The following is a 26,658-nucleotide window of genomic DNA, read 5'->3' on the forward strand; positions in this document are numbered from 1 at the left end:
CGCCAGCACAAAGCTGAGAGAAGCCAGCCACAACTTCAGAAAGGTCTTTCAACATCCAAAGGACCGTGCTCTGGTGCTTGCTACTGCTGTGCCAGCTGCTGGTTACTGCCTGGAGCCTCCAGCAAGCTGCACCTTCCACCTCTCTTTGGAAAGGTCCTCAATTACTGGGGCTGAATGTCCAGACAAAGTACCAGAGATTACCAGGTGCCCATAAGTCAAAGGTCTTTGATGAGAAATTCACTTATGGTGCAGAAGTTCACATCATCAGGGGCAGAAGTGACAACTGTGTATTTGTATCATGAAAGAGTTGCTCTTAATCTCGAGTTCAAGATTTTCCTTTTTTTTCTTTTCTTTCTTTTAACCAGAATCTATTCACTGACCTAAATTTTCTGCTCCTCCTAAGCTCTGCTTGGCTCATGCATGAAGGAAAGGGGCCAAAGATGGCCTTGTGCCACCACTGGTCTGCTGGGGACTTGCTTAGCTTCCCACGTAAACTGGCCTCGGGCTGTCCTCGTTAGGATTTGGCTCCATCCTTCAGCTTTGGCTGCAGCAGCCCCCGAGGGGCCGTTCCACAGCCAGGAATAACTCAGCAGCTCTCCGGACACCCTTCCAGCCCCTGGATCTCTCCAGCAGACCAATTAACCCCTTTTTCTCGGGGATGCACAGCCGGGTCGGGCAAAGGTGATGCACCGGCTTCCCTGAGTGAAGGAAGAGCCCCACGGCAGGAGGTGCCGGACACCAGAACAGGGTCAGCCCCGCGTGTTCGGAGACCCGGGCCGGCCACTGAGAAGCGCTCGCCGAGCGCAGGTGGGGCGGCGACGGGGGAGAGGCTCTGGGCGGGCACTGAACGCGCTGTGCCGGACCCGGACCGGCTCCGCCGGGGCTCCGGGCCGGCATCGCCCATCGCTCCCGGCCGGCATCGCCCACCATCCTCGCCCCGGCATCGCCCCCGCCTCGGCAGCAGAGCCTCGCCCGCCCCGTCCGGCAGCCGCGGGCGGCGGGAGCGCCCCTTGCCCGCCTCTCCGCTGCCTCCCCGCCCGCCTCCCCCGCGCTCCCTCCGCCCCCTCGGCCGGCAGCTCCCGCCCGCCGCTCCCCGCTGCGCAGAGCGGCCGCGCCGGCGGGGGATGGAGAGCCAGCGCTGCTTCGCCAACCGCTTCGATGACTACCCGGGCAGCCCCGCGGCGGCGCCGGACAGGGAGGCGGCGGTGCCGCTGGTGACGGCCACCATCGAGCGCATCCTGCGGGAGCTGCCGCCCCTGGGCGGCCCCCGCGGCTGCCCGGGCGGGCTATACGGCGGCGTGGCCGGCGTGGCCTACATGCTGTACCACGTCGCGCAGTGCCCGCTGTTCGCGCCGTCGCGGGACTCGTACCTGCGGGCCGCCCGCCGCGTCGTGGACGCCTGCCTGCGCTACCAGGAGGGATGCGGCGAGGCCGACGCCGACACCCGCGCCGCCTTCCTGCTGGGCGGCGCCGGGGTGTACGCGGTGGCCGCGCTGGTCTACCGCGCCCTGGGGCTGCCCGAGTACGCGCGGCCGCTGGGCAAGTTCAGGGAGCTGAGCGAGGTGTGCGCCCCGCTCTCCTTCCTCGAGTGCGGCTCGGACGAGCTGTTCGTGGGCCGCGCCGGGTACCTGTGCGCCGCGCTGGTGCTGAAGCAGCGGCTGGGCATGGAGGTAAGGGCGGGCCGGGGGCGGCTTTCCGGGCCGGGACGGTGCCCTCGGTGCTAGAGGGGAATGCGGCGGTGCGGCCGCTGTCTGCAGCTTGCACTTTCGGGGGCCAGATTCAGAGCCCCCGGGGAGCGAGTCCCTGGGAGCTCTTCTCTTCAGCGCTCCTCCCCGAAATGAAAAGATGCGGCTTTGGCCAGAGGCAGCGGGATGGGGTCCCGGCTGTGGAGCGGAGCGCTGCATCCCGGGGCGCGCCGAGAGCATCAGCTGTTGGCTGCCGGATGGTGAATTAGTTTGGCAGAAGCCACCCCGGGCTTTTCAAGAGTATTTCCGTAAAATGAAGTGGGTGAGAAAAGAAATCAGATTGAGTAAAACAGAGCGAGGAACCCTGTAATACTAAGCGGTGCTGTACTGTAATCTGTAAGCAAGGAACCAGATTTTTAGAGGTATTTGGTCTCGCTAACCCCAGCATACAGACTTTCAGAAATCTGGCCGTGTATTTTGGTGCTTTTCATGAATGAGAGCTGGGAGTTTTTGCTGGGAGAGTGAGATGTGGTTATGGTTCAACATACTGTTGGTTTCAGTAGTCGGGACTTTACCCCAGGACACTGTCTTTGTCAGTACAATGCAACTGACAGTTCAGAGCTTCCACTGATTATGGCATAATAATTATTGCAACTGATTGTGTTTGCTGTGGTGATTGTTACTAAGTGGTCAGTGTGGTATCTGAGCGGGCAGTTGGTAGATTTTTTTCCCCCTGTCCTCTTGTCAGGTCCAATCTGTGTTTCCTCTGTTCATCACTGATTTGCAAGTTCATATGCTTCTGGCTTTCTTCCCTCCCAGGAGAGGAAGCAAGATTTATTTATAAGTAAGTAAATGATGTAAAACTAGTGGCTCTGCCCCATCCAATACCAGTCACTGCAATTGGAGTCTGAGGAGATTCACTTAATGGAGGTCTCAGGAGGCTCGAGGGTATCCAGAGAAGCCAGGAAGAATGTTAAATTCTGTGATTGCCTTGAACTAGAATTCCTAACCACACTAAGTATTTCAAGTAGCATACCAAACCTGCTGTTTCTTTGTGCAGGATTGTCTGACAATCATAGCCATAAACATTTTTATGTTATTTGTAACCATAATGTAACCAAATTTTTCATTTGGTAGTCTTTCCCATGACAGGAAAGTTTTGTAGACATGTCACAATCCATTGTGCAGCAGTGCCTACCTGAAGGGATGGTTTCTCATGGAGAAAGAAGCCATCCCTCTTGGTTCAGTTTTCACTGGGGGAGTGTGTCCAACACCCATGTCAGTGCTTATGATGTGACATTCCAGCAGAAGGAGGTGTCACTCTGCACTCTACTGCTTTATTTAATGCTATTTCCATTTGCCTTACATCCCAATTGCTGAACAGTTGGGAGAGTGGGTGCAGTCACCTCTCACAGGCAGCGTGAGCAGTGGGAGAGCTCTCCTCTATTTGCTTGCTTGGTGACAGATTGTACTAAAGGGAGCTGTAAAGAGTTACACATCCCCTCAGAAAAGCACAGGTGTGCACTTACTGTGGAATCTATTTAGCAGGTGGGTTAATTGCTGTTTTGCCCATAAAACATATCCTGTGACCCCTTGCTGATATTTTCATTGGTAAGCTAATGTCCTTCTATAGTATTATTTCTTCTCTTACAAATACACTGTAATTTTAAATGCATCGTGCAAGATTAATCACCACTAATCATTAATAAAATCAAATAAATTGTTTTAATTTAACAAATATTTTAAAAACTTGCAACTGAAATACTTTGCTTCTTTGTGAGGAGAATTATGATTTCTAGTCTATATGTACTCAAGCTTGAGCAAAATTTGTGCCCTTCGATAAATATTCCCAGCCTAGTACAGAATTATTTTAATTAGTACATTGCCAGACCAAACCTTGCATCTTTTTACAAATGAAGAAAGGGATGCCCAGAGAGAGTGCATGTCATTTATTACCCAAGGTCAAACTGTAAGCCAGGTACATCCCAGAATAGAAGCAATATCTTGTGATTCGAACCGCTGGAAAATGCTACCTCCTGTAATTTGATTGTGCACAGCCTCACATGGCTCCCTGCAGCATGTTTTCTTGTTACCCACGTTCTTTTTTTTCTTTTTTTCTTTTTTTTTTTTTTGAGGACACTGTGCAAATATTTCCAGCACAAAGTGAAATTACATTCCTTACGGTGAAACCCAGCCACTGCTGCCCGCATGGTTTTTTCCTCTGAAGGAGTCAAATGGTGACCTACAAACGAGAAATCACTTGTCCTTGAAAAAAGCCTTTTGAAGGAATTTTATGATTTATGTCTTGTATTTGTTTTTTGTTTAATCTTAGCAGGGATGAAAGGTGACAGCTTTATTTCAGCAGACATGCGTTTAGCTCAGCTGCTGTGCCCCAATACTTCAATTTCTTGCTAAAGAGTCCTGGTGTCTTTAAGCTCCACATGTTCTTCATGAAGTTAATGGACTGTCCTGAAGGATGCAGTCTGTTGGATAACACTGACCTCATGTGAAGAAGGCATTTGCATTCAGCTGGTTTTCAGATTTTTAGGCTAATACAGCATTTTTCCCTGATTAATTAATTGGGATTTTTTGCATGAGTAAGGATTACTTCAACAGTCAAGGCTTAACAGGATTTGACTTTCATGATGCACTGTGCATTAGGAAAGATGTTTATTTTCATCCCTTTAATTTCCATTATATTGCAGTCAGTGCTTCCCAGACAGAGATAGGTAAAATATTGTTTTGGCAGAAACAGTGTGTCATTTATATAAGGTGTGTGTACTTTATCTGTCCTTAACTGCTGTGTTTTCACCATTCAGGGGGGAAAAATTGTTTTATTCTCTCTTAAGTACATCTTTTTCTAATGCTTGTAGTGTTGGTTCATTGTGTGTCCTTGGGGAAATCTGTCAGTCCTGCTTTTAATTACCTTCACTCACTCTCTGTTTGCTTGGGGAAACAGCAGTAAGACACCATTAAAATGGTGGTCCCATCCCTCTGTTTGGATGTTATCTTACCCTCTCCTCAGTTTTTCTCCCTGATGCTTCAGTCCCATTTCGTGGTTGATGGAGCATGGTGTGCCTGGGTCGATGCACTCCCTTCTGGCAATGTAACTGTCAGATGATGGGAAAGGTACAGAAGTTCAAGTGGCTCCTTGTATTACCATCTGCTAAAGATGTTGCTGCCTTTTAGCACAGCTTGGGTTATCTTTTAATAACTGACTCTGTGGATGGGCTCCACTGACTTCCACTGGCTCAGGGTTGCAGCAGCAGCAGCGCAGACAGCAGTGGTGTCTGTAGAGAGACAGGGCAGCATTTGGCACAGCCTGGGGCTGAGATTTCCTTGGAAACCCTGCTTTCAAAAGGCTTTGGGGACCCCCTGAGAGGTGACAAGGTGAACCAGCACACTGGCAGCAGTGTAGCCAAAGCTGCTTGCTCAGGGACTGAGGCACTGGGAGACTTGAGAGCCTGTAGAGGCTCTCCAGTGCCACAGTGGTTCCTGTCTCTCTGGCAGAGGGGCATCTCAGTTTTCCTTTTCCAGCCCGTGCTAGGTCATGACTTGGTGTCATGTCCAGGGGTGTTATCCTGTCAGAGTGTGCACAAGTCTGATATTCTGCCAGGGCCTGCCCAGAAAGGGCCATGGTCTTTCCAGCAGAACCTCCTTGAGTGTAGGGCCCTACTGAGAACCATTCTTATCCTGGCTGCTGTCTGTCACCAGAGCCTCTTTTGTCTTGGTCCTCAGGAGATTGCAAACCAAGCTGAATGAGTCACCTGCTATGTAGAAAGCAGGAATAGCTGCTGTGGGATGCCTGGGATCTGGCTGCCAGAGCATGGAAGTGTCAGGTGTCATTTTAACAGGCAGTGGAACGGATGGATGAGCAGTGTGGGGAACCTGATGGGTCCTGCCAGTGTGTGTTTTGTAATATTCTGGGAGAGAAGATACAAATAAGTGAAAACTATTTTGTTTCAGCTCCTCAGACAATTCTAGATGATGTTATTGGTTCCTTATAGCCTTCCCTCCAGATAGTCAGTGAGTGTTTAAAGACTCTTGTAGGCTACTTTGCTCCACTTTTTCCTTTTTTTTCAATCTCTTAGGAAAAAATGGAAAGTGTGAGAGGAAGAATCTTCCTGAGTCCTGCCTAGAACATGTTCATTTGCAATGTGGAATGTATTAATGCTGAACATAGTGTTTCTGAAAGACATACAGATTAAAGATCTTTGAAGAGAGCTCTGCAAAATACCCTCAAAACTGATGCTCCTCCAAGTGCTGTAGTGCAGAATCCCCGTGTCAGGCTTTAATTCTCACCTGTGCCTGAACAGGGAGGGTTGGCCTTTGAGGTGAGATTTCATTCCTCCACTGTGACCATTAAAGTCCTATCTCTCTGTGGAAGAATTTGTCAGTTTATGTGAAACGTTGTGGTGTTTTAAAAGTCAGATATGGTGTTGGCTGGCACTGTGCTGATTTCATTATTTCATTTCACACAGGCCACTACACAGCCAGGATCTCTTTTTTTGCCAGAGGATTAAAATGAGTTAACAGTAAAGATAAAATCTTTTCATCCTAGCCTGCTTCTTTTAAATGTACAGTCTCCTAGCCATGTAATTTTCAAAATTACACACAGGGGATAAATTTTGCATTAGTTTGCTTTAATTGGTGAATTTAAACCAGAATTTGAAAACCGGCTTTTTCTAAAGTAAACAGTAAAACAAAGGGAATTATTTGAATCTGGATTTTTTTATTTTTAAGGAATCTAAAATAAATTGGGTATATATTTCAGAATTTTCCTGTTTCTCTTCAACAAGGCAATGCAAGTCCTTTTTATTTTAACAGCCTTCCGAGTGAGAGATGGGGACATCTTGATAATAGCTGGATTCAGTTCAATGCAGAGGACTCTGAATATTCAGCTATAGAGTCAAAATAGAAAACTGGAGGTACAAAATGTTGAATTTCAAGTGCACTGTTTACCATCCAGCAAAAAAGCACTGTAATACAGACTGGATCCTGCTGGAATTGGAGGTTTGATTGACACAAGTTTAGTGACATAAGTTATGTATTCTGCTGCAGAAATATGGATTTCAACCGCTTAGAGCTGAAGAGTGGTATTAAAAAGGCAGTTCTGTACAAAAGCAGTGCTGTATCTCTGTACCTCTTTGTGCTGTTGGAAGAACATTTGCCTATGCAGCAGCATCTTTCTGCTGAAAAAGCAGCCCAAGAAGTAATACTGATGTTATAATAAGGGATTTTAACCAAAAAAAAAAAAAAAAAAGAGAACATCTATTTATGCAATGCATCTCTTGTATCCAGAACTGGTTTCTACTTCTCCATCCTTCTCCTGACTCCTTTAAATTTCATATGCCAGCATTTAACTCTTAAACTTTTTTAGTTCAGTCACCTTCCTCATTATCCCTATGGAGAGCTTTGAGGTCACCCTTTGGAGTTTGTGGGTGCAGTTTGGGAGCAGAGGTGTTCCAGGCAGTGTCCCTGCCCTCTGCAGTGCTGCCTCTGCCTTGGAGGTGGGAGCAGAACACAGGAGCTGCAGTGAGGGCTTGCTGGTGGAGAGGTGCTGGGCAGTTCCTTGCACCTGTGGAGTGTGTCTGGTGTCTGAACCTCTGGGAGCATCTGGAGCCATCAGTGTTTGAAGCAGAGGAGCAGGGGATCTCTCTGGCACAGGGTGCAGGGCTGGCTGGGAGCTGCTGTTCTTCAAAGCATTACTTCCTTGGGGTCACTTTGGTGGCACGGGGTCCTTAAATCTTAAAGGGTTTTCAGATTTTTGTGTGTTGTGTTTTATGTGTGCACCAAAGAACTTTATTACCATGCTGTGTTTCTACAGGTAGGAATATTTGACATTGATGTTTCCGCCCCCTGGTTCTTAGACAGGACCAAAATCCACAGTTAACTGTGTTAACTCACAGGTAGCACTGGATGACACAGCAGAAAGGAAGAGTGTGCATATCAAACATGCTTATGTGCTGGAATGTGTGGGAGCAGACAGGCAGGCATGGGGAAAATGACATTTGACAGAGGCTGAACAGAGAGGCAAAGAAAGAGACAATTTAAAAATTATTTTAAAAGCAAAAAAATTAATTGCTGGCAAAAAAATGAAAGGTGGAGGGGATGCAAAACTCAAGGATGAAGGCAAAAAGGAAAGAAATTACGTAGTCCCCAAAGCAGGGGAGATTTAAAACTAAAATCAGGTTCTTTGACAGACTGGTGGAGATCTGATGGCCAATGTAATCAATTTAGAAGAAGGTAAAAGTTTCAACAGAACAGTAAACACAGAGAGAAGAGGACAGACAGAGGAGTAAGCTACATTTTGTTGGGGAAAATTACTCCTTTTGTCTGCTTGTTTTTTGTTTGTCATCCATTCTGTCCCCATATTCTCTTTGCATACACTCATGCATTTACAGAAATAGCTGTCATCACATTCAGTGCTTGCACATCAGAGCACAGCCTTATGTGTTAGATTTTCTTTAAGGAATAACTGAGACAACTACTGATGTCTGGAAGCAAATAAAGGCTTTTTCATGAACACTGCTGTACTTCTGACACTGACATTTTCCTGTTACATGCATATAATGCTATAAATCAGTGTGTGACCTAAACAGTGATGCTGTTAGTAAACTTTCCTGTGGTACCAGGCTAAAGAAGCAGGACTATGAAGGACTGAGCTGCTCCAGGGAGAAAGGAAAGAGCACCAGGCTAACAACAATTACTCTGTAAATTGTTGTTAGCATCCTCAGCACTTCACAGCACAGAAATGGAGGGATGAAAGTAAGCTGTAAGTTCCTCTGTAGCCGTTTAATATACATTTTTTGAACATTAGATTTTTACATAAAGATGTAGCACAGCTATGTACCACAACTGTCAGGGTGCAGATCTAAAAAAGATCCTCGTCTTTTGTCTCACCTCCATTAAATCAGTAGATCCTACTTTTCTCTGTTAATTCAGCTGGACAGTCTTAAAATCAACCTAGAGCCCCATTGGCAGGCTGGGTAAAGATTGCAGAGCATGTTCTCAGCTTTTCCTCTGAGCAGTACTGAAGCTCTGTTGAGAGGATCAATTGAAATGGGCAAGTCCCATGGTCCTGCTGTCATCCAACTTCTCTATTCTACCCTTTTTTAAAAAAAAAACTGAATTTGAGATATGCAATCAGGTCACTGTTTTTGATGAGATGATCTGTCAAAACATGTCTTTGTGTCTGTCATGGCAGGGAGTTCTTTGACCATTGACAAGCATGAGATTAAGTACTGAGTGATGTTGTGTAACCTTCTGTCCACTCCATTACAGAAGAGTTCAGGGACAATATCCTGTCAAAACCAGTTATTTCTTATCTATGTTGTAGGCTTATTTTCAATTGATAGTTACTGAGCTGGAGTACCAAGGCAAAATAATTAAAATAGCTGCTTCATTTTAGGCAAACAGGATCAAAAAGTATTTTAATAGCAGTCCAAGCTGTGGCTGAGTCATTTGGTGTTTCTCAGCTCAGTGTATTTTGATGTCTGAGAGAGGAACCATAAATCTATTTTTGCAGTAGATCAGCATTCCTGAATTCTTCATTTTAATGGCTTGGTATCTCTTCTTGAAGAGCAGTGGATCGTGAGTGAGATGGAAGGAATGTCTGATAGCATTGAATTATCTGGCAGGAAAAAGAATGTGGCAGATAAATATACCTTCTATCTGTCCAAGGCATTTAGTTATTTTGTGTGGCTAATCTTCACAGGCTGCTTCCAGTCCCTCATTGGTACAATGTTAACATGGTTGAGGATTATAAATTTGGGATATTCTGATCATATTTAGGCTGCTCTTAAATGAAGGCTGCTTTTAAAAGTGTGTGGGCCTGGGTCTAGAAGCAGCACAGGACAAAGCAGCTCTGTGCTGGTGGGTCAGCACAGAATTAGAAATGGTAATTATTGCTTATTTCATACTGGTGGCATTCTGCAGTTTGTCTCAGTCCTGACAACCAAATAATATCCTACCACAATCAGAGAGCTGACAGGGACCTTGAGAGGTAATTTAGGCTGCCATCTAGCCCACAGGAAGGTGTACCTGTGCCTGTCATTCCTTACAGCCCCTCCCTGACTTACTCTTCATACCCCCAGTCAGTGGTGAGGGATCTGCAGTCTGCCCTGGATGTCTGACACACTGCTTTGTGAGAAAGTCCAGCCTAATGACTAATCTGAATCTTGCTGTAATTTAAGTCTGATTTCCTTGTCCTTTCCAATGAGAAATAGCAAGAAACTCTGTTCCTCTCTGCAGAAGCTCTTTATATTATAATTTCAAGACTGTTACAATTTTTACCCTTATTTCTTTTTCTTCTCTAAACAACCCTAATCCTTCCAATCTTCCCATGTGTTTCATGTTTCCTATATCTCTGGTCATTCCCATTGCACTCTGCCAGTCTCCCTCCAGCCTTTCCTGAAGAGGGCCAGAAGTTGGACACATGGTTCTGGCAAAGGCCTTTCTCTGTTTCTTCCAGGTCTTTTTCCCATATACACAGCTGAGTAGGGTGTTTGCATCTCACAGCAGCCTGACACTGACTCACCTCCAGCTCATGACCTGCCATTATCCAGCAGCTTTTTAATGGGCTGCAGCTCATGGACAGGTATTCTTCAGGAAAAGTCTCTGAACAAGTGAAGTAGGTAGGGGTCATGTGGTGACAGGGGATCATTGAGCTGTGCTGAGATATGCAAGATTAGAAGCTGCTTCACCTGAAGGAGCTTTGTGTCATTAATGCCAACTAGAGAATCTCTTTTCCTTTGTTCCCTGAATAAAACTGGGAATATGTCATTCTGTGTTGTACCTTGAGGTGTGCCAGTACATATCCAGGGGACATCTGTGAAGTGATGAGAGTTCTTTTGTGGAAGTACACTTGGAACAACCTATTTGAGAGGGCTGTATTAAGTCAGTTATTTTGTCTGCATTAGAAACCAAGGAGTAAGTGAAATCTGAAGTGTTTGGAGGTTAAATTTAGTCTGTTCTTGTGATTTACTTTAGTTGCTAATGTGAAGATAAAGCTCAGTGTTGTCTCTTCTTTGCCATCTGTGAAATGGCTAATGCTATACTTGCTTTAGTTTTCTGGGACTGAGCCAGTGATTAAGTAGTCAAAATTCCAGTTATAATAGCAATGGACTGCAAGATACACACTCCACATGGAGCTGTTCAAATTTGATCAGAGCTAAGTTGGTCAAATATGAACTTGGGGAAAATTCTTTGCAGCAGAACAGAAAATGAAACTTGTTCAGGCTCTTTAAATAAATATTGATTTGTTTGTCTTTGGTCTTGCAGAGCTGAATCAATCATGAGCTTTCTTATGCCAGGCTCCCATTTTCATCCATACATGTTCTTCTATTGTGCTACCAAAAATGCCTGGAAATAATGCTAATTTAACTCCTACACATCCAGGACACAAAACATAGACAGAGTTGTAGGGTGAGTGCACTATTTTGATTTTATTCTCTAAGCACTGTGGGACTGCTAGCTTATTTTGGTAAAACAAATATTTGGAAAAACAACACACAGGTAAGCTGAGTCAAACTTGGACTTGAATCTAAGGGTATGTAAATGAATAAAATCTACATCATCTACCTGAACAGTGGATGAGCATACTCAGATTTGGGTTTGGCTCAGTTGTAGAGTCAAAGCATGGTCACAGCTGGAATGCATCTCTGGAGATGTTCTGGTCCAGCCCCCTGATCAGAGCAGGGTCCACAAGAGCAGATTGCCCAGGGCTGGCCCCACTTGGCTTTGAATATCTCTGCTCTGTGCCTTTCCTAGGCAACCTGTTCCTGTGCTTGGCCACCCTTACAGTAAAAGGTTTTCTTTTTATATTTAAGTAGAATTTTCTGTCAGTGGGCACTGCTAGGAAGATCCTGGCTCTGTGTCCTCTCTCTCCTCTCCAGGCTGAACTATCCTGGAATTTGTACATAGAAAGCACACGGTTGCTCCTGCTCCTTTTGCCTGTTTTCCCCAAAAGCAGCCTCACCATGCCATCCCACCTCCTCTGACTTCCCCTTGAATGGATGAAGGATTGCAAGTTTTTTTCTCTTGCAGTTGCCAGCAGGGAAGTTCAGAAGGGTCGGAAGGACCCAATCAGCACCATGGTCTTCTTGTCAGTCTTTGCTGTACCAAGAAAGGGCAGAATCTTCTCTAAGTAGGTAAATATTAAGGTTTGACAAAATCATTTCTGGTTCTGGCAGGTAGTTGGGAAGGTTGTGGATCTGAAAAGTTTTGGTATAAATATTTCTTTTTTCTCTGGTTTAGTGCATGCTGCAGCTCAAAGGTTTCTCAAGGGCCTCACAACCCTGCAGCTCTGAGTGTCAGTGAAAATGCCTGCATGATTGTAGGAGGTAGACCATGCCCTACCATTGAAAGAAGACAAAAAATACCCTAAAAGTGCTTGTGGCCCTGCACTGCAGGAACATTATCTCCTGACTGAGTTAATCAGACCCCTCAGGTGCTGTTTGCCAGTGGAGGGGGAGAGTTCCCTCTCCTGTGTGATGTGTGAGCAGCCACAGATGCAGCAGGGGAAAAAGACAAAAACCTTTTTCTGCAGGCTGAATTACAGGCCAGGGGATGATAAAACATTCTTTCCAGTGTCTGCAGATAGCCAGGACACCCCTCAAGGATGGGGGCTATGAGGGAGGTTCTTATGTTGTTATTTTTGTGGAACCTCTTTCAAATTCTGCATGACGGACATCAGAAGACTTCAGTGTCCTTCCAGGCCCTTGAAGTGAAGCTGTTTTATTCCAAGGGCATCAGAATATTAAGCACACAAAATAGGGCATGAAAGGCATCTGGTAAAGAGTTTTAAATACATTTATTTTGACTTAACAAGGTTGCCTTTGAAAACACACTTTGTGATCTGTAGGTCCAGAAATAGCTGTGTGGGGCCCTCCTGTCTCACTTTGCTGAGTTCCTCCTGTGGGGCTGCACAGAACAATCATGTAAAATGACAAATCCAGCAAAAGAGAAGATGGCATTGAGTGCTCCCAGTGTCACTGAAATGTTTTATGAAAAATCCTTTCCTTAGGATTTTTCCCTCCTGAGAAGCTGAGAGGCCTCAGGAACAAACTGTAAACAATTCTTATCTGCTGCTGTGGAATGCAACAGGGGAATCTGTGATTGGTCTCATCTGGTTGCTTCTAATTAATGGCCAATCACAGTCCAGCTGTCCAGACTGTCTTGGTCAGAGACAAACCTTTGTTATTCATTCCTTTTCTATTCTTAGCAAGCCTTCTGATGAAATCCTTTCTTCTATTCTTTTAGTATAGTTTTTAATATAATATATATCATAAAATAATAAATCAAGCCTTCTGAACATGGAGTCAACTTTCTCATCTCTTCCCTCATCCTGGGACCCCTGCGAACATCGTCACACTCCCAGGGCACCATGTGTCATCTGTAACATGAGGAATTGTATTTCCTGTTAGTTAATTACATGCAAGCTAATGGCCAAGTGCTGTGAATATTTCTTTATTACTGTTGGCAGTGGTGTGATTTGTCTCATGGCTCTTATTCTTCCTCCTTTCTGTGTGAGGTTTGAACTCTAAGAGTAATCTAAACTGTGCCTTCTGACACAGCAATCTCTTTTGTCTAAAGTCTGCTTGGTTTACTGAGAACTGAGAAAAAGTAGCACAAAGGGAAGAGAGATAAAATGTTCCTAATTCTATTATAGCACCAAATGGCAATCTTGCAACTAGGAAGAGAGTACAGATAGTAATCCCATTACTCACCAAGTAGGCTACATTTTAAAGAGCACAGTACTCCACACTTCCTCAAATAAATCCCATGACTCTTACTCTGCCCTTGAAATGTGGCAGTGTTGAATTATAAGTGACTGTCTGTATTTGAAATATGACTTGGATTGTGTTTGGAGTTGTGGGCATATTTCCAGGCAACACTAATGGCACTGCATGCCCCTGGAAACTCTTTTGTTACTGTCCTTTGCTTCAGAGCCATCTTGTCGATGTGCCCTGGAGTATCTGGGAGCCACACACAGAACATCAGGATTTTTACTACATCAGGCTGCTACCACAGTCTAAGGATAGAGTAAAATTCAGATGACTCAGAGGACTTGATCACCTTCATCTGGTTTTCCTGCATTATGTTGTCAGCATTCTTCCTGTAGCTTAAGTTGATATTTCTATTCAGTGGATTATTGGCATGGCACAAATTGCAGATCATCACACAAAGTAAAAGTGGCATGATGCCAGCATGGAGTTATCTAGAATTCCCCCTGCTTGAAAGCAGTGCTGGTGCTACTTTGAAGTGACTAATTTATGCCTTAGTTAGCCACTGAATTATGCTGTTGTGTCCTTTACCTTATTTAACTAATTTCACAGGTAGCCACATTGTTCTTCAGCAGCAAATATTTAGACATACTTCCATACATCTGCATAGTAGAACTGTGCATATAAAGCAGCATGGCATGGAATAAAGAAGTCTTTTGAGACAAGCAGGATCACTTGTTGTAAACAACAGAATCATAAAATTAGTGGCTGATGAAAGTAGCCAATACCTTGTTTACATTTGAATAGATCTTTTGACGCAGTGTCAAAGATAATCTTCTTTGAAAACTTAATTCATGCTGGCTTGGATGGGACATTGTGGATTTGGATTTGGCTGGAAGAACCACAAGCAAAGCTAATCATAAGTACTAATAAGGGACTGATGTAGCAACCAGCCTTATTATACTCATTAATGATCCAGAAGAGGCAGATATCTGGATAAGAATTGCTTTGGCATTTAAACTGAAGCAAGTGCCAGACATTATGCACAGGCAGAGGGAAAGTATGAGAACAGCTCGAGAGATTAAAAACTGAGCTAAAACAAAGTTTATTTTTTAGTGTAAGCACATGTATCTGTGAAGAAATACCTGTAATACCTATCCTGTATGCTAGGAAGAAAGTGAGATTCAAGTAAGCTGGACATGACAAGGCCTGAGTACATCAGAGTTCAGCATTTCCTTTAATGTAAATTATCCTTGCATTCCTTTGCATTTATGTTCACTCCATGGGAGTGAACAGCTGATATCAAAGAAAAGCCATGATCATGAGAACTGGATAAGTTCTCATTATCACAACATATGGCATCCACAAGGTCAGTGCCATTTTGGACTCCTTACACAGCTGTACCATCCAACATATCATGTGTTCACTCTCTGTGAATCCTCTGGTCTTTCCATTGCCTAAAACTCACCTGGGATTCCAAAATATCAAAGTTTTGTGATTAAAACTTTCCTGGGCTGGTGAATAAGGTTGGATTTGCTTAAATGTCCAAGGCACCTGATTTTTGCCCTGGAAATCTTCTGGGCATCTTTTGATAGGCATGCAAATCCTGAGAGTGCTGTGTTGGGGGTCACATAAGCCATGCCAAAATTCATAGGCCAGCAGCTACATCACTCACCATCTGTGGAGCTCTGGTACAGATTTATAGTGCAGTCTTTTCTCCTTGGTATTTATGCAACTCCTTCCAGTTTTCCCACAGGTAGTGGCAGTTTGCTCTCCATCTCACCTGCCATAACTCATCTCTACATCCTCTGAAGGAGGCTGTAAAGCTGGGGAGCACATCCCACATAGCTCATCCCTCCCAGTTTGCTGGAAAGGCTCATCTCACAGAGCCCCAAGGGTCTGACCTGCTGCAGAGTAAAAGCAAATTTGGCATCACATCTTTTCCCAGTAGCAAGGGCAGAATGTGTTCACCTCTTGTCACCCTTACAGATGTTGAGACCAAGTGGCTCTGAGCAAATTACAGTACAAGTGGGGGTCTTCCTTTTTAAATGTTATAACCTTGAGATTTCATCACAGACCTGGCAATTCAAATTCCCCTCCCTTCCTTTTCTGACACGGGGCAGTGATTTAAGCTGATGCCTCTCAGCAGAGTGTGCTGATGGCTGGAGCATCTCATTGCACCTCTGATTGAAATTACTCCCATTTAATACTCGAACATTCCTCAGAGCACAGCCTCAGGGAAGTGCCCCACACGCTGTCTTTGTCACCTGAAGTGGCAGCAAGGGATGAAACTGTTGCTTGCAGCATGGCAGAGGCACAGTAACTGCACAACAGGTTTAAATAACAGTTTTCAAACTGTTTCACACACAGCACAGCATGGACAGTTGGATGCTTCCACTTGATTGCAGTGAGGAGCACTATAGTGTATAAACAAATCTTTCTCCTTCAAGATTTGTTTCTAGTGCTCCATCTGGTTTAATGTCTTGTACCAGTGCTAGATGACTCAGCTACACAATGTCTGTGGAAAGTGCTTCTGAAATGTGTTGTCTGTAACATGCCTAACCTGCTTTCCTTAAGGAGTGGCTTTATGCTCTGAAACACAAGGGTTCATTTTTCTTCCAGAATTGATTGGCTAACTTCTGGGAGTTCATTCTGGGACTTGGCCTTGCAACATCTGGCAGTGTTGTGACCCATCCCTGGAGGCAGGAGTAACCCAGCTTCTTGTTAATAGATCCCTTGGGGCAGATTAGAATGAAACAACACTGAATGATTGGTGTCTGTAAATATATATACCTAGGGTTTATTTTGGAACAGTTTGGTTGCAAAGGAGAGCAGGTATGTGGCCATAAAATAATAATTTTGGTTACCATTATCTTTAGTAATACAGCAATATAAAAACATTAAAATAACACTCAAGTGAATGTGTGAGGGAAAAGAAAAAAGCATAAGAGTAGAAAGATATCCCACTAATGAATCCTGCAGTGAGACTTGATGCAATTTTGGTTTCCATTGGTCAAAGTGATGGTCACAGTCTTGATGCACTGGGGGTGGGGGAAGCCCCCAAAACACAAAGTTCAATGGGTTAATGTATGCTTAGGCTTGATGAGAATGCCCAAGTACCTTCCTTAGAGGGGGAACTTTCAGTCCTTTGGGGGGAAACCTCAGAAATGAGCCTGGAGGTGCTTTGGGGGTCTTTGATGGTTTAAGAGCCCTTCTTGCCTCTCACACCAACCCATTCGAGCCAGTTATGCTCCCTCAGAGGGGATGAACACCCTCAGGACCTTTCCCTGGGTTAGCAGTGGGAGTTTTACAACTGCATGATAAAAAGGGAGGACAACTGGCATGATATAAAGCACCATCCCACCTTGCAGGATCTTACCTGGCTGAAGGCCTGGCTTGTAGCCCTTGGTGCTGGGTGCTCACACCCTTGGTCTTATGGGAACCAGAGGCTCACCCCAAAAGTCACTCCCTGCCCCACAGGGAGAATGGGAAATTGTTTCAGTCATTAACTATTAACATTTCCCACAAATGGGAAATTGTTTCAGTCATTAACTATTAACATCCCAGTCTCTCGCAGTCAGGAAGAAATGTTCTTACATTGTAATATTGGATGAGTTGAAAGGTGTTAAATTATTTATTTACACAACATGGGCTATGAAGAATTAAAATTTAATTCATGTAGGATTACATGAATTGGAGTTGGAGCAGTGGAGCACTTCCAGCAGCCAAGCAGAAGATCTTTCTAAAAATTCTCAATTATGGAAAAGTTCAGTTGGTTTATTAAAATTGCACAGTGTGAGTGGACTCAGCTAAATTTTGCAGAAGTAATTTCCCTAGCTTACTTGAGTCTTGGGGGTGCAGAGATATTTTGCCTTTAAATTTGCAGCTTTTCATAAACTGTCATTTTGTTCACACATTGCAAGATCAAGTATCTTTTTGTGTTCTTTAACATGTTATCTCCTTTAACATATTATCTCCTGTCCAGAAAACAGATGTTAGCTTCACTTAGAAGGATTTCTTAATTACCTCTAAAGTCCTTGTTTCTGCTTGACTTCTTGTTTTGTTTGTTTTGTTTATTTCAATAGCGGGAGAACAAGAAGAAAGAACAAAGCAATCAGTGCTAAAGTAGCTGTTAAATAATCATTTCAGTGTTACTCTCATGCATCATAACACTTTCTGTTTGCTTTCTGCAGTGCTGCCATACACGGAGCAGAGATAGCAGCCCTGCTCTCAGCTCTGAGAGAATTGTCACACACAGTTTGGGTCCTTCTCCTCCCTGAGTGTCACATTTCCAGCAGGTCAGGGACTCCTCTGAGGTACTGAGGTGTTACAGCTGTACCTGGACTATACAGGGGGCATTCTGTGCATCCCTAGGCAGCATGTTAGCATGGAAGCCCAAGCTTTTATTCATATTAAATGTGGAAAAAAACCCCCAGTGCATTGAAGGCATGGTAGTTGGGAGCCTCTGATGCTGGCAGAACTGTGTTCTCTTTCTGAGCCTTAATTTGAAACAAATGAAAAAATAGGTAGTAGTTCATTTCTGCAAGTTTTAACAGTAACAAGCTGTACAGTCTTTTATGGATAGTTTTCCAAATGCTGCTTTCTTCAGCCTCTCCACCTCCATCATTTTTTTTTTTGGTTCCAGCACTTCTGCCACGAGGCTTTGAGGAGATGTTTCTGTTTTCTTATTTAGCTTGGTAAAGCCTGTGTATGACGCACGCTCACTTGTACAGGAGGAGGAGGTCTGAACACTCCCAAAAGAAGCCTGCAGGCACTGGAAGTACATTGGGAATTCTTACATGAGGAACATAAAAGGACTGGATGATAGTGACAGATGAGGAATGCAGTAATTTTAACATAAAGAGGGAAAAAAATAAAAGGCTGCCTAAAAATGTATGGAATGAAGTCTCTCTTTTCTGCATTTCAAATGTCCCTAATATATTTTGTGAGTTGCAACTGTGTCAACAATACTGAACAAAACCCCAAGGAAGCCAAAAAAAGAAGAAAGAATGAACCTATGACACCCAGCAACACGCTTTGTATGTAAAACTAAGTGGATGTACAACTGCTTACATTGTAATATTTGATTCGTTGAAAAGTGGTAAAATGTTTTTGACAGGTGTAGTCCAGGCCAAATCCTGTAGTCCTGTCAGAAAAAAAATTCTCCATGGAAAACTGTAAATGTCTGACAGTCTCAGCTGCATCTGTGAACCATGACCTAGGATATATTAGTTTGAAAGTGAATTCCTGTTAAACTGACTATCAAGCAAGATGAGAGATAATTTGATCCAATGCAATTTGCTGGTGTGTATTTAAACTGCAATCCTTTATTTTATTTTTTCAAACCTCTTAATTTTAATAATTTTATTTTAATTCTTCAAACAATGTATTTGTGGTAGCAAAGAAGATGTATAGCACAAGTAGAGCTTGTGCTCTGCCTCCACAGAAAATACGTTATTTGGAATTCTGGCTTCAGGGGAGTCATGCCTCATACCTCAACTGCAATTTTTAGTCTCTTTCATTTAGATGCAGAAGACATGTTGCCTGGCTCATCACAGGAGACAGTCTTCTTGAGAATATTTGTTGACAGTTCTTTGAGAGTCTGAGAGAGAACTACTGCTTATAAAAGAAGCTTTTTTTCAATGGGCATGAAGTATGCCCAGACTTGGAAAAAAGTGATTTTAAAAGCCCAAATATTTTTTATTGCCACTAACCGTGCACTCCACATTGGTTTAGAGCAATGAATGACAGTGCATGGGCTAGTCAGTTCTCTCCAAACTGACTGAAATGAGAGTAGGATCCGTGTTTGAAGAGTTGGACATTTCCTCAACTGTATCTGTCAATTGTCTCTACTCAGCTTCTGCAAGAGAGGTCAGCATTTTACTCTGTCAAGTAATTCATGTTCCTGAAGTCTCAGTCTTTAAGGGCTAACTTGGACAGAATTATCAGTCCCAACAAATCATGAGCCAGCCCTTTGGTGTTACTAGCAAGACAAAGAAACCCTAACAAACTTGTAAAATTTTCAGAATTTCTTACTTGATATTTGCCAGGAGTAAGTCTCCACAGTCAGGACCCATTCAGGTCAATGAGGACTTTGATATTAAAAGCCATAAGAATGATCTAATAGTTGAAGTGACTTTGACAAATTGAAAAAATAAAGTGCTGCATGAGGCTGAGAAGGCTCTTTTCCATTACTGGCAGTGATTAAGATATGGTGTTACTTAAGATGAATTGAATGATGAGCTTCCTTAGAAACATTCTCAAGGAATTAGCAATCAATCTCTCTCTGTCCTCATCCTCTACTTTTAATTTGTTCTATTACATAGTTGCTTTTAAGTATAATCTCTTAGTTTAATTTGGGGTTTTTTTGGATCTCACACCTCTTACTGATTAAGTAGAAGAATGAAGGAACAGAAGTGTCCAGTTCTTTCTGGAGACCTTCAAGTCATCTTGAGATATGGCTCATCAGCTTTCTTTGGTTTCCAGATACAGTTGACATTTTCATTTGTAGAACCCTAAGCCTAGGTCAATTTCCTTTTGACTAATCTTAGCCTTTACTGACTAGCTTGAAATTGAGTTCTGCCCATCTCGTGCTGACCTGCAAATGTGTACAAGCAGTAATAAATTCCTTTTCCCAAGAAGCAGCCTGCCTGAGTTCCCAGGAGCAAGTGATGGTGCCTGAATGAACTGGACTTGCATCATTTTTAAATTCAGACTAAAGCCAGGGGTTAATGCAATGTTTTGGGGTGGGGGGGTGGGGGGAGAATCTCTCATTGCTGGTTACAAAGATTTTGTCTCTTGCAAGGACAGTCTCATGAATCCTGTTTCCTGCTGCTCAGGAGCTGGAAGAATGGATAGTACTTCTTATGCCCCTGCATAGATTGCATTCATGAACCAGTCCAAGCACCAGGACAGCTTTGCTACCACAGGAAATGTCTGTGGAACAGATGAAGGCATGGAATCACTTCCAGAGCTGCTGTTAAGGGGCAGTAAGCTGATCCAGTATACACAGGGAGAGCAGATGTTCCTTGCTTGGTAGTGTTACAAATGGGATGGGATCCTGGGGCAGCACAGCCACAGCACACTGTTACCCCTACAGGAGTGCAAGGTGCCCAGCTTGGAAGGTGTTTGTCATCATCATGCAGCACTGTCAGGGACACCTGTCTGGAGTGCAGAAGGATAAATCTCCCATCAGGAATTGACAACTCTGCTGTGTTTTTGGCATGAGCCAATTACAGAGCTCATGCACTGATTTACTTTCTGACTGAGACTAAACAGAGTCAAAGGATTTCCCACTGATGAAGTTTATGCATGAATAATCTTCTTCCTACCTGTGAGGGGAGAATGGGAAGGAAAGCAGTATCCCTGCAGCAGTAATCTGCTTATTTGCAGCTCTCATAAACTGCTCCTGGGTCTGGTGAAGGAGTGGTTGATACACAGGAGCTCCATACAAGGATCTGGATTGCAGAAAGGTGATCTCTGATACATCCATTTTTGCCAGTTCCCAGGGTCTGTGGCCCCATAATTGCTCAGCCATGCATTAAGTGGCCAGTCAATAATAACAGTGAAAAAGGAAAAAAAAAAAAAAAAGGATTTTACATATCTGTTGAAAAAGGTTGGGGTAGAATTCTGTAATGTAAGAAAAAGCCTCTCCAAGCAGTGCTGGGTTTGTTTCTCACTTAATTTGCAAATCTTTTTAATGTTTTTAAACACGCTTTTCAATTCATGCTCTTGAATTTGGGTGCAATTCTAGGGAGAGATGCTTGAAATTAAAGTGTTGGCTCTCTGTGCTCTGTGGTAACTCTAACCCTCGACTAGGCAGCAGAGAAATGCAGCTGGGGTGCAGACAGCTGCTGTTCAGAAGCCTCAGCACAGGAGTGCATCCCGGGATACCTCCCTTCTCCTGTGATTGGACTTGTCCTCCTGAGAAATGCCCTGCTGGCTTTGCTGCTGAGCAGGACCTCAGCTCTCAGTGGGCAAACTGGTACCTCCTCAGTCATGGTGATTATCTGAACTGTTCTGATCTGGGATCTGTTCCTTGGCATCCTCCTGCTTTATTTCTCCAGCAGCAGAGAGCAGGGGCTGGTGCTTCCCTACTTTCTTCAAGTAATGATAGTGATGGAGAACTGTTTTTCCTTCCCAAGATCTGGGAGAGCCACTGTTTTACAACTTGATAGAGGTATCCAGCCATGCCCTGGTGCAGCAGAGTAAGAGGTGTTGGGAGCCTGAGTGTAACTGAGAGAAACTCATGTTTCCCTCTCTCTTCATTGACCCAGGGTAGGGGGAGTTTGAAGAAAAGTGCAGCAGCAACAAAAGATACTCATGTCTTCTTGTGCTTCCTTCCCTTCCACACACACCCTCTCCCTTCCCCTTGTGTCTGCTGGGCATTGTGATTTGTCCTAAGATGAGAACACCTAGGTGTCCTAAGAAAAGAATGCAGGAGGAACTGTGTGATTGCTTGCATAATCACAGAATCCCAGGAACAATCAGGTTGGAAAAGACCTCTGGGATCATCAGATCCAATCTGTGACTGAACACCAATGTGTCAGTCAGACCATGGCACTGCATCCAGTCTTTCCTTAAACATCTCCAGGGACAGGGACTCCTGGGAAGTCTGTTCCAATGTCTAATCATCCTTTCTGTGAAGAAGTTCTTCCTAATGTCCAAGCTAAACCTCCCCTGGCACAGCTTCAGACTCTGTCCTCTTGTCCTGTCCCTGGTTACCTGGAAGAAGAGGCCAGTGCCCACCTGGCTGCACCCTCCTGCCAGGGAGCTGAGTGCATTCCAGCATGGGGGAAATTGTGATTATTGCCACTGACTGTGGTGCACATCAGCCTGCAAAAGGGGGTAAAATGCTGCTGGAGGTTGGGCCAGCTGGGCACTCCTCCAGTTCCTGCCTGGTGTTCTTACCTTAGGACAAATGAAAACGCCCATCAGTGAAAATCACAAGGGAGAGAAGTGTGGACAGTGTACACAAAGACCCCAAATGTTGTCACCCACCACAAAGGTATTGTAAATTCATGGCAAGCCCTATGGCAGGGAAGAGCAAAGCATCTCCATTTTCTCAGAAGGCTAATTTATTACTTTATTATACTATATTATATTAAAGAATACTATACTAAATTATACTAAAGAATACAGAAAAGCTCCTTACTGAATGCTTAAAAGATAATAATGAAAACTTGTGACTCTTTCCAGAGCCCCGACACAGTTTGGCCATAATTGGCAAGAGAATCAAAACAACTCCAGTCAAGCAATCACCTGTGGGTAAACAATCTCCAAACACATTCCACATGGGCACAACACAGGAGAAGCAAATGAGACAAGAATTGTTTTTCTTTTCTCTGAGGCCTCTCGCTGCCTTTCAGCCTCCCAGGAGAAAAACCCTGGGCGAAGGAATCATGTTCAGAGAATGTGAATGCCACACAAAGAGCCAGTTGTTTTTCTTTGAAACTCAATTTTTAAGTGGAGACATAAGGAATTGAGATGCTCATTGCATTTGACCAACTGCGTAGCAGCACCAGCTGCTCTGAGCAAGCCACCTGTCTACAGTGACAGTTGTGCTCCATCCTTTTCTGCAACACTTCATGTTCCCCTTCTGAAGGACAGGTTTAACAGCAGAATTTGATGGGTTCAGTGCTACCAGTCCTGGCAGGTAGGACCTGTGGAAGTTTTGTACTCTGTTAATGTAACAAAGCTTCTGTATTGTCTTATTTACCAGTAATCTAATTTATCAAGAGTAAAGACAGCCTTTGGTTTCTGATTGGAGTCGTGATCAGTGACCCACAAAACAGGACAGGACTGGCTTTTCTGCTCCATGATGCTGAGGCAAAGAGCAAGCCTCAGAACCACCCAAATTCACATGTTAAAAACAAGCAGTGCCAATGGGATCTATTGGGAAGTCTGACTTACTCAAGATTGCAGTCTAGTACCATTTTCCAGTGAACTGGCAGAATCCTAGCAGTAGTTGTTTATCACTGGCTGGGGACTATGTACAAATCACAAATAGGACAGGACTGCTAGGAACGTGCTTTGAGCTGTTTTATTTTCCAGCATCAGTCGCATGGTTATGACAATGGGAAGATGTCACCAGCTCACATCTCAGGCAGTAGACAAAGAACTTAATGTTACAACGTACTTTATAAGTTTTTTGAGCAATCACACAAAGCAAAAGCACATTGACAGTGGTTCCATCCAACTGTTGTAAGCACACATACCTTTGGTTAAACAATGTTTGCTTATTTTGAATACAATACCTGCTTGTGAGCCTTAAAACACAATGCACAGAGCTCCATTATTAAGCTCAGAACTTCCTAATATCTCACTAGATAAACTTTTCTGCAGCTTAGGGAGTTATTCTAGACAAGCATTAATACACAGACCATTGTTCTACTTGTCCTTTTCTACTTTTTACAGAATTTTTCTGCTGACGTATCTCATGGCTACTGCTTAACTCTAATCACAGTTCTGCTGTCTCTGAGGTCTGTCTTTTGCAGGGGTTCCCAAATCCCCCTGATTTTATAGATTCCCACAATTGTTTTGAGTCTAGCTACACTGTCACTGTCAGTTGTGTTACTGTGAGAAATCTGAAGTACACTCTCAAGACAATACATGGTGCTGTTACAGCATCAGACAGACTGCATTAGGAACAGTACTTCTGAAACTAATCCAATTTATTGACCAAAGTTTTCAGGAGATTTAAAACCATATATTTTTTATCTTTAAAAGAAGTGTACTTGACAGTGCTCATGAGGGAAGCAGACTCACGAGCTTCTGTGTCCATGTACTTGGAGCTGTGCCAAAGGAGAGGTAGATCAATCAAACTGGAATAACACTAAGGGGAGGCAGATCCTGTTATTGTGCCTGCTGCTCTTCCATGGCTTCAGGTGTTACAATCATCTGAAAGAGAAAAACTTGGCTGTGACATTGCATGGAAAGGTTCCTGAACAATGCCAGTCCCTGTCTTTGGCAGGAAAAGATCAAGCTTAAGGAATGAACTGAAATGCCACGTGCTGCAGTAAGTATCATGAAATTACCAGTATCTGCTGTCTTGCTGAGCACAAATATGTATGTCATTTTTTGCAGCATTTTGAGTTATTATAACTAATTCACAAGCTCCCTCTGCTGGGCTCCCAGCATAGGAGAGCAATGGCAAAGCTCCTGTTATGTTATTTGCAGACTGACCCATTTTCTTCAGCTTATTTTGACACTTTGTACTGCATCAGAAATAGTGTACGATCAAATTCATGTAAGTGGCTTGTTAGAAGTATAACAGAGAGAGATTTGATGTGTTAGATGCATAATAAAATGGTTTTATGTACATAGAAGGTTTTTTATGCAATAATGTAACTGTAGCTGTTACCTCCTGAAAGTGCTCATGCACCTATCAAAAGATCATGATACTTGATTTCAGTAATGCCTTCTGTCACAGGAAAGAGCTCTAAGGAAATAAATACAGAACTGTTAAAAGAATTAAAAGCTTACAGTCATCAAATACACTCCATACAGTATGCAGTTTGATGTAGCAGTGGTTTTCAAAATGAGCCAAGGGGTTTGTACAAGCATTCAGAGGAATGAAAAAGTGCTGAAAATGTTACTCTAATCAGAACAGCTCGTCCTGATGCTTTCTGCCTAATCCTCAAGGTCAAGACTTCTGTCTGCATTTTTCAAAATACATACGTGGGGCTTAACACTGTCATAACCAATAATTGCAAAATCTCTTTTTAGTAGATTAAAAGGAGTTGTGAAATTATTGACTTCCAGCTAAACAATTTCAGGGTGAGAGATTGCTAACAAAAAGCAGAACGATGCTCTGTGATTGCTGTAGACATTGCACTTCCTGGCTGCCTTTTAACAGGGATTTACTGAAAAAAAGACCTTTCTTAAATAATTCACAAAATTGTTGAGTGCCTTTATGGGAAAAGGCATATTGTCTGCAGTGGCACCAGAGAAAAATGGAGAGACTTTATGAACAATCACAGTGGCTTTTTTTACTGCAAGTCAGGCTCCTAGATACAGACAGTGGTACAAATAGAATTAAAGTGCTCCCTATGTGTTGTGCTCAAAGTAACAGGTGTATGGGAATGCAGCTGTCACCAGTGTGAGTGAAGCAATTATTTGGCAGCACTCAGCATCACTGGACAATGATGTAAAATAGAAAATAAAGAGCTCCAGCGACCAATTGATACAGAAATTGCAGGGAGAATGTGGAATGCACGTATTCCAAGCTTCAGTCTAGTGAGGAGGCTAAAATAAACATTTCTAACATCAACTTAGACAAAATCACCTCTTTTGACTAAAGTGGGCAGGCCACCTCTACTTAACCAGGAAAAGGAACATGTATGATGTGTGTGTTTGATAAACAGCTGACAGATTAAGAGGGGCTTTTTACATGGGCATGTAGTGACAGGACAATGGGGAATGGCTTTAGACTGAAAGAAGGCAGCTTACATCTAAGTATTGGGAAGGAATTCCTTGCTGTGAGGGTGGTGAGACACTGGAACAGGTTGTTCTGGAAAAGTTGTTCAAAGCCAGGGTGGACAGGGCTTTGAGCAACCTGGTCTAGTAGAAGGTGTCCCTACGCATGGTGGGGGACTTGGAACTAAATGGTCTTTAGGGTGCCTTCAACCCAAACCATTCTGTAATTCTTTGGTAAAACAGGTTGCAATGTCTTCAAGAATACAAAAAGGAATTAGGTGAAATTTTAAAGCACTAGCAATATATCTCTTAGTGTCATTAGACTTCCATTCAAGTACTGATATGATAAAGAATTATTTTACCCATGTTCATATTAAGTGACATTCAAGAATTTTCTCAAAACATGTATCTTATCTCAAGTATGAATTTTTTTTCTAGGTAGCATATTCTCATATTGGCTTTATTCTACATCAAAGCATCTGATGGCTCTAGAGGACATGATATCAATATAGGATTTATCCCTTCAAAGTCTGAGGATGATCAGTCTGTTTCTTTTCTGTCCCTAATTAAACATTACTTCAGTAATTCCCAGGGGCAAGGAAGCATTGCAACTACACTGAAATGAAAAGGAAGTTTGTAAGACCACAGTTGCACTGTCTTTGGTTATGATTAATGTATTTTATTGTTGTTTTGGCCATAAGATTTACCTGGTTTTTTAAAGATACTGTGAGGGAGCATACAGAGACAAGCAACAGATTTTATTTTTTTTCTTGTAAGGTGACAGAAATCTAAGGAGATTTTAACACAAAATTGATTGAAGTAAAATGTGT

At 43.4% G+C, this 26,658-nt stretch overlaps 1 protein-coding gene across 1 annotated transcript in view; it reads left to right on the forward strand.

Annotated features, from left to right (window-relative positions):
• The first annotated feature begins 1,078 nt into the window (after positions 1–1,078).
• Positions 1,079–26,658, forward strand: part of LANCL3 (LanC like family member 3) — a 37,803-nt gene continuing 12,223 nt past the window's right edge. The window contains exon 1 of the mRNA XM_059839956.1: positions 1,079–1,670. Coding sequence (XP_059695939.1) covers positions 1,125–1,670 — 546 coding nt within the window. The 5' untranslated portion in view covers positions 1,079–1,124. The remainder of the gene's footprint in view (positions 1,671–26,658) is intronic.

This window comes from Haemorhous mexicanus, chromosome 2, assembly GCF_027477595.1.
Source record: "Haemorhous mexicanus isolate bHaeMex1 chromosome 2, bHaeMex1.pri, whole genome shotgun sequence".
Lineage (NCBI taxonomy): Eukaryota > Metazoa > Chordata > Aves > Passeriformes > Fringillidae > Haemorhous > Haemorhous mexicanus.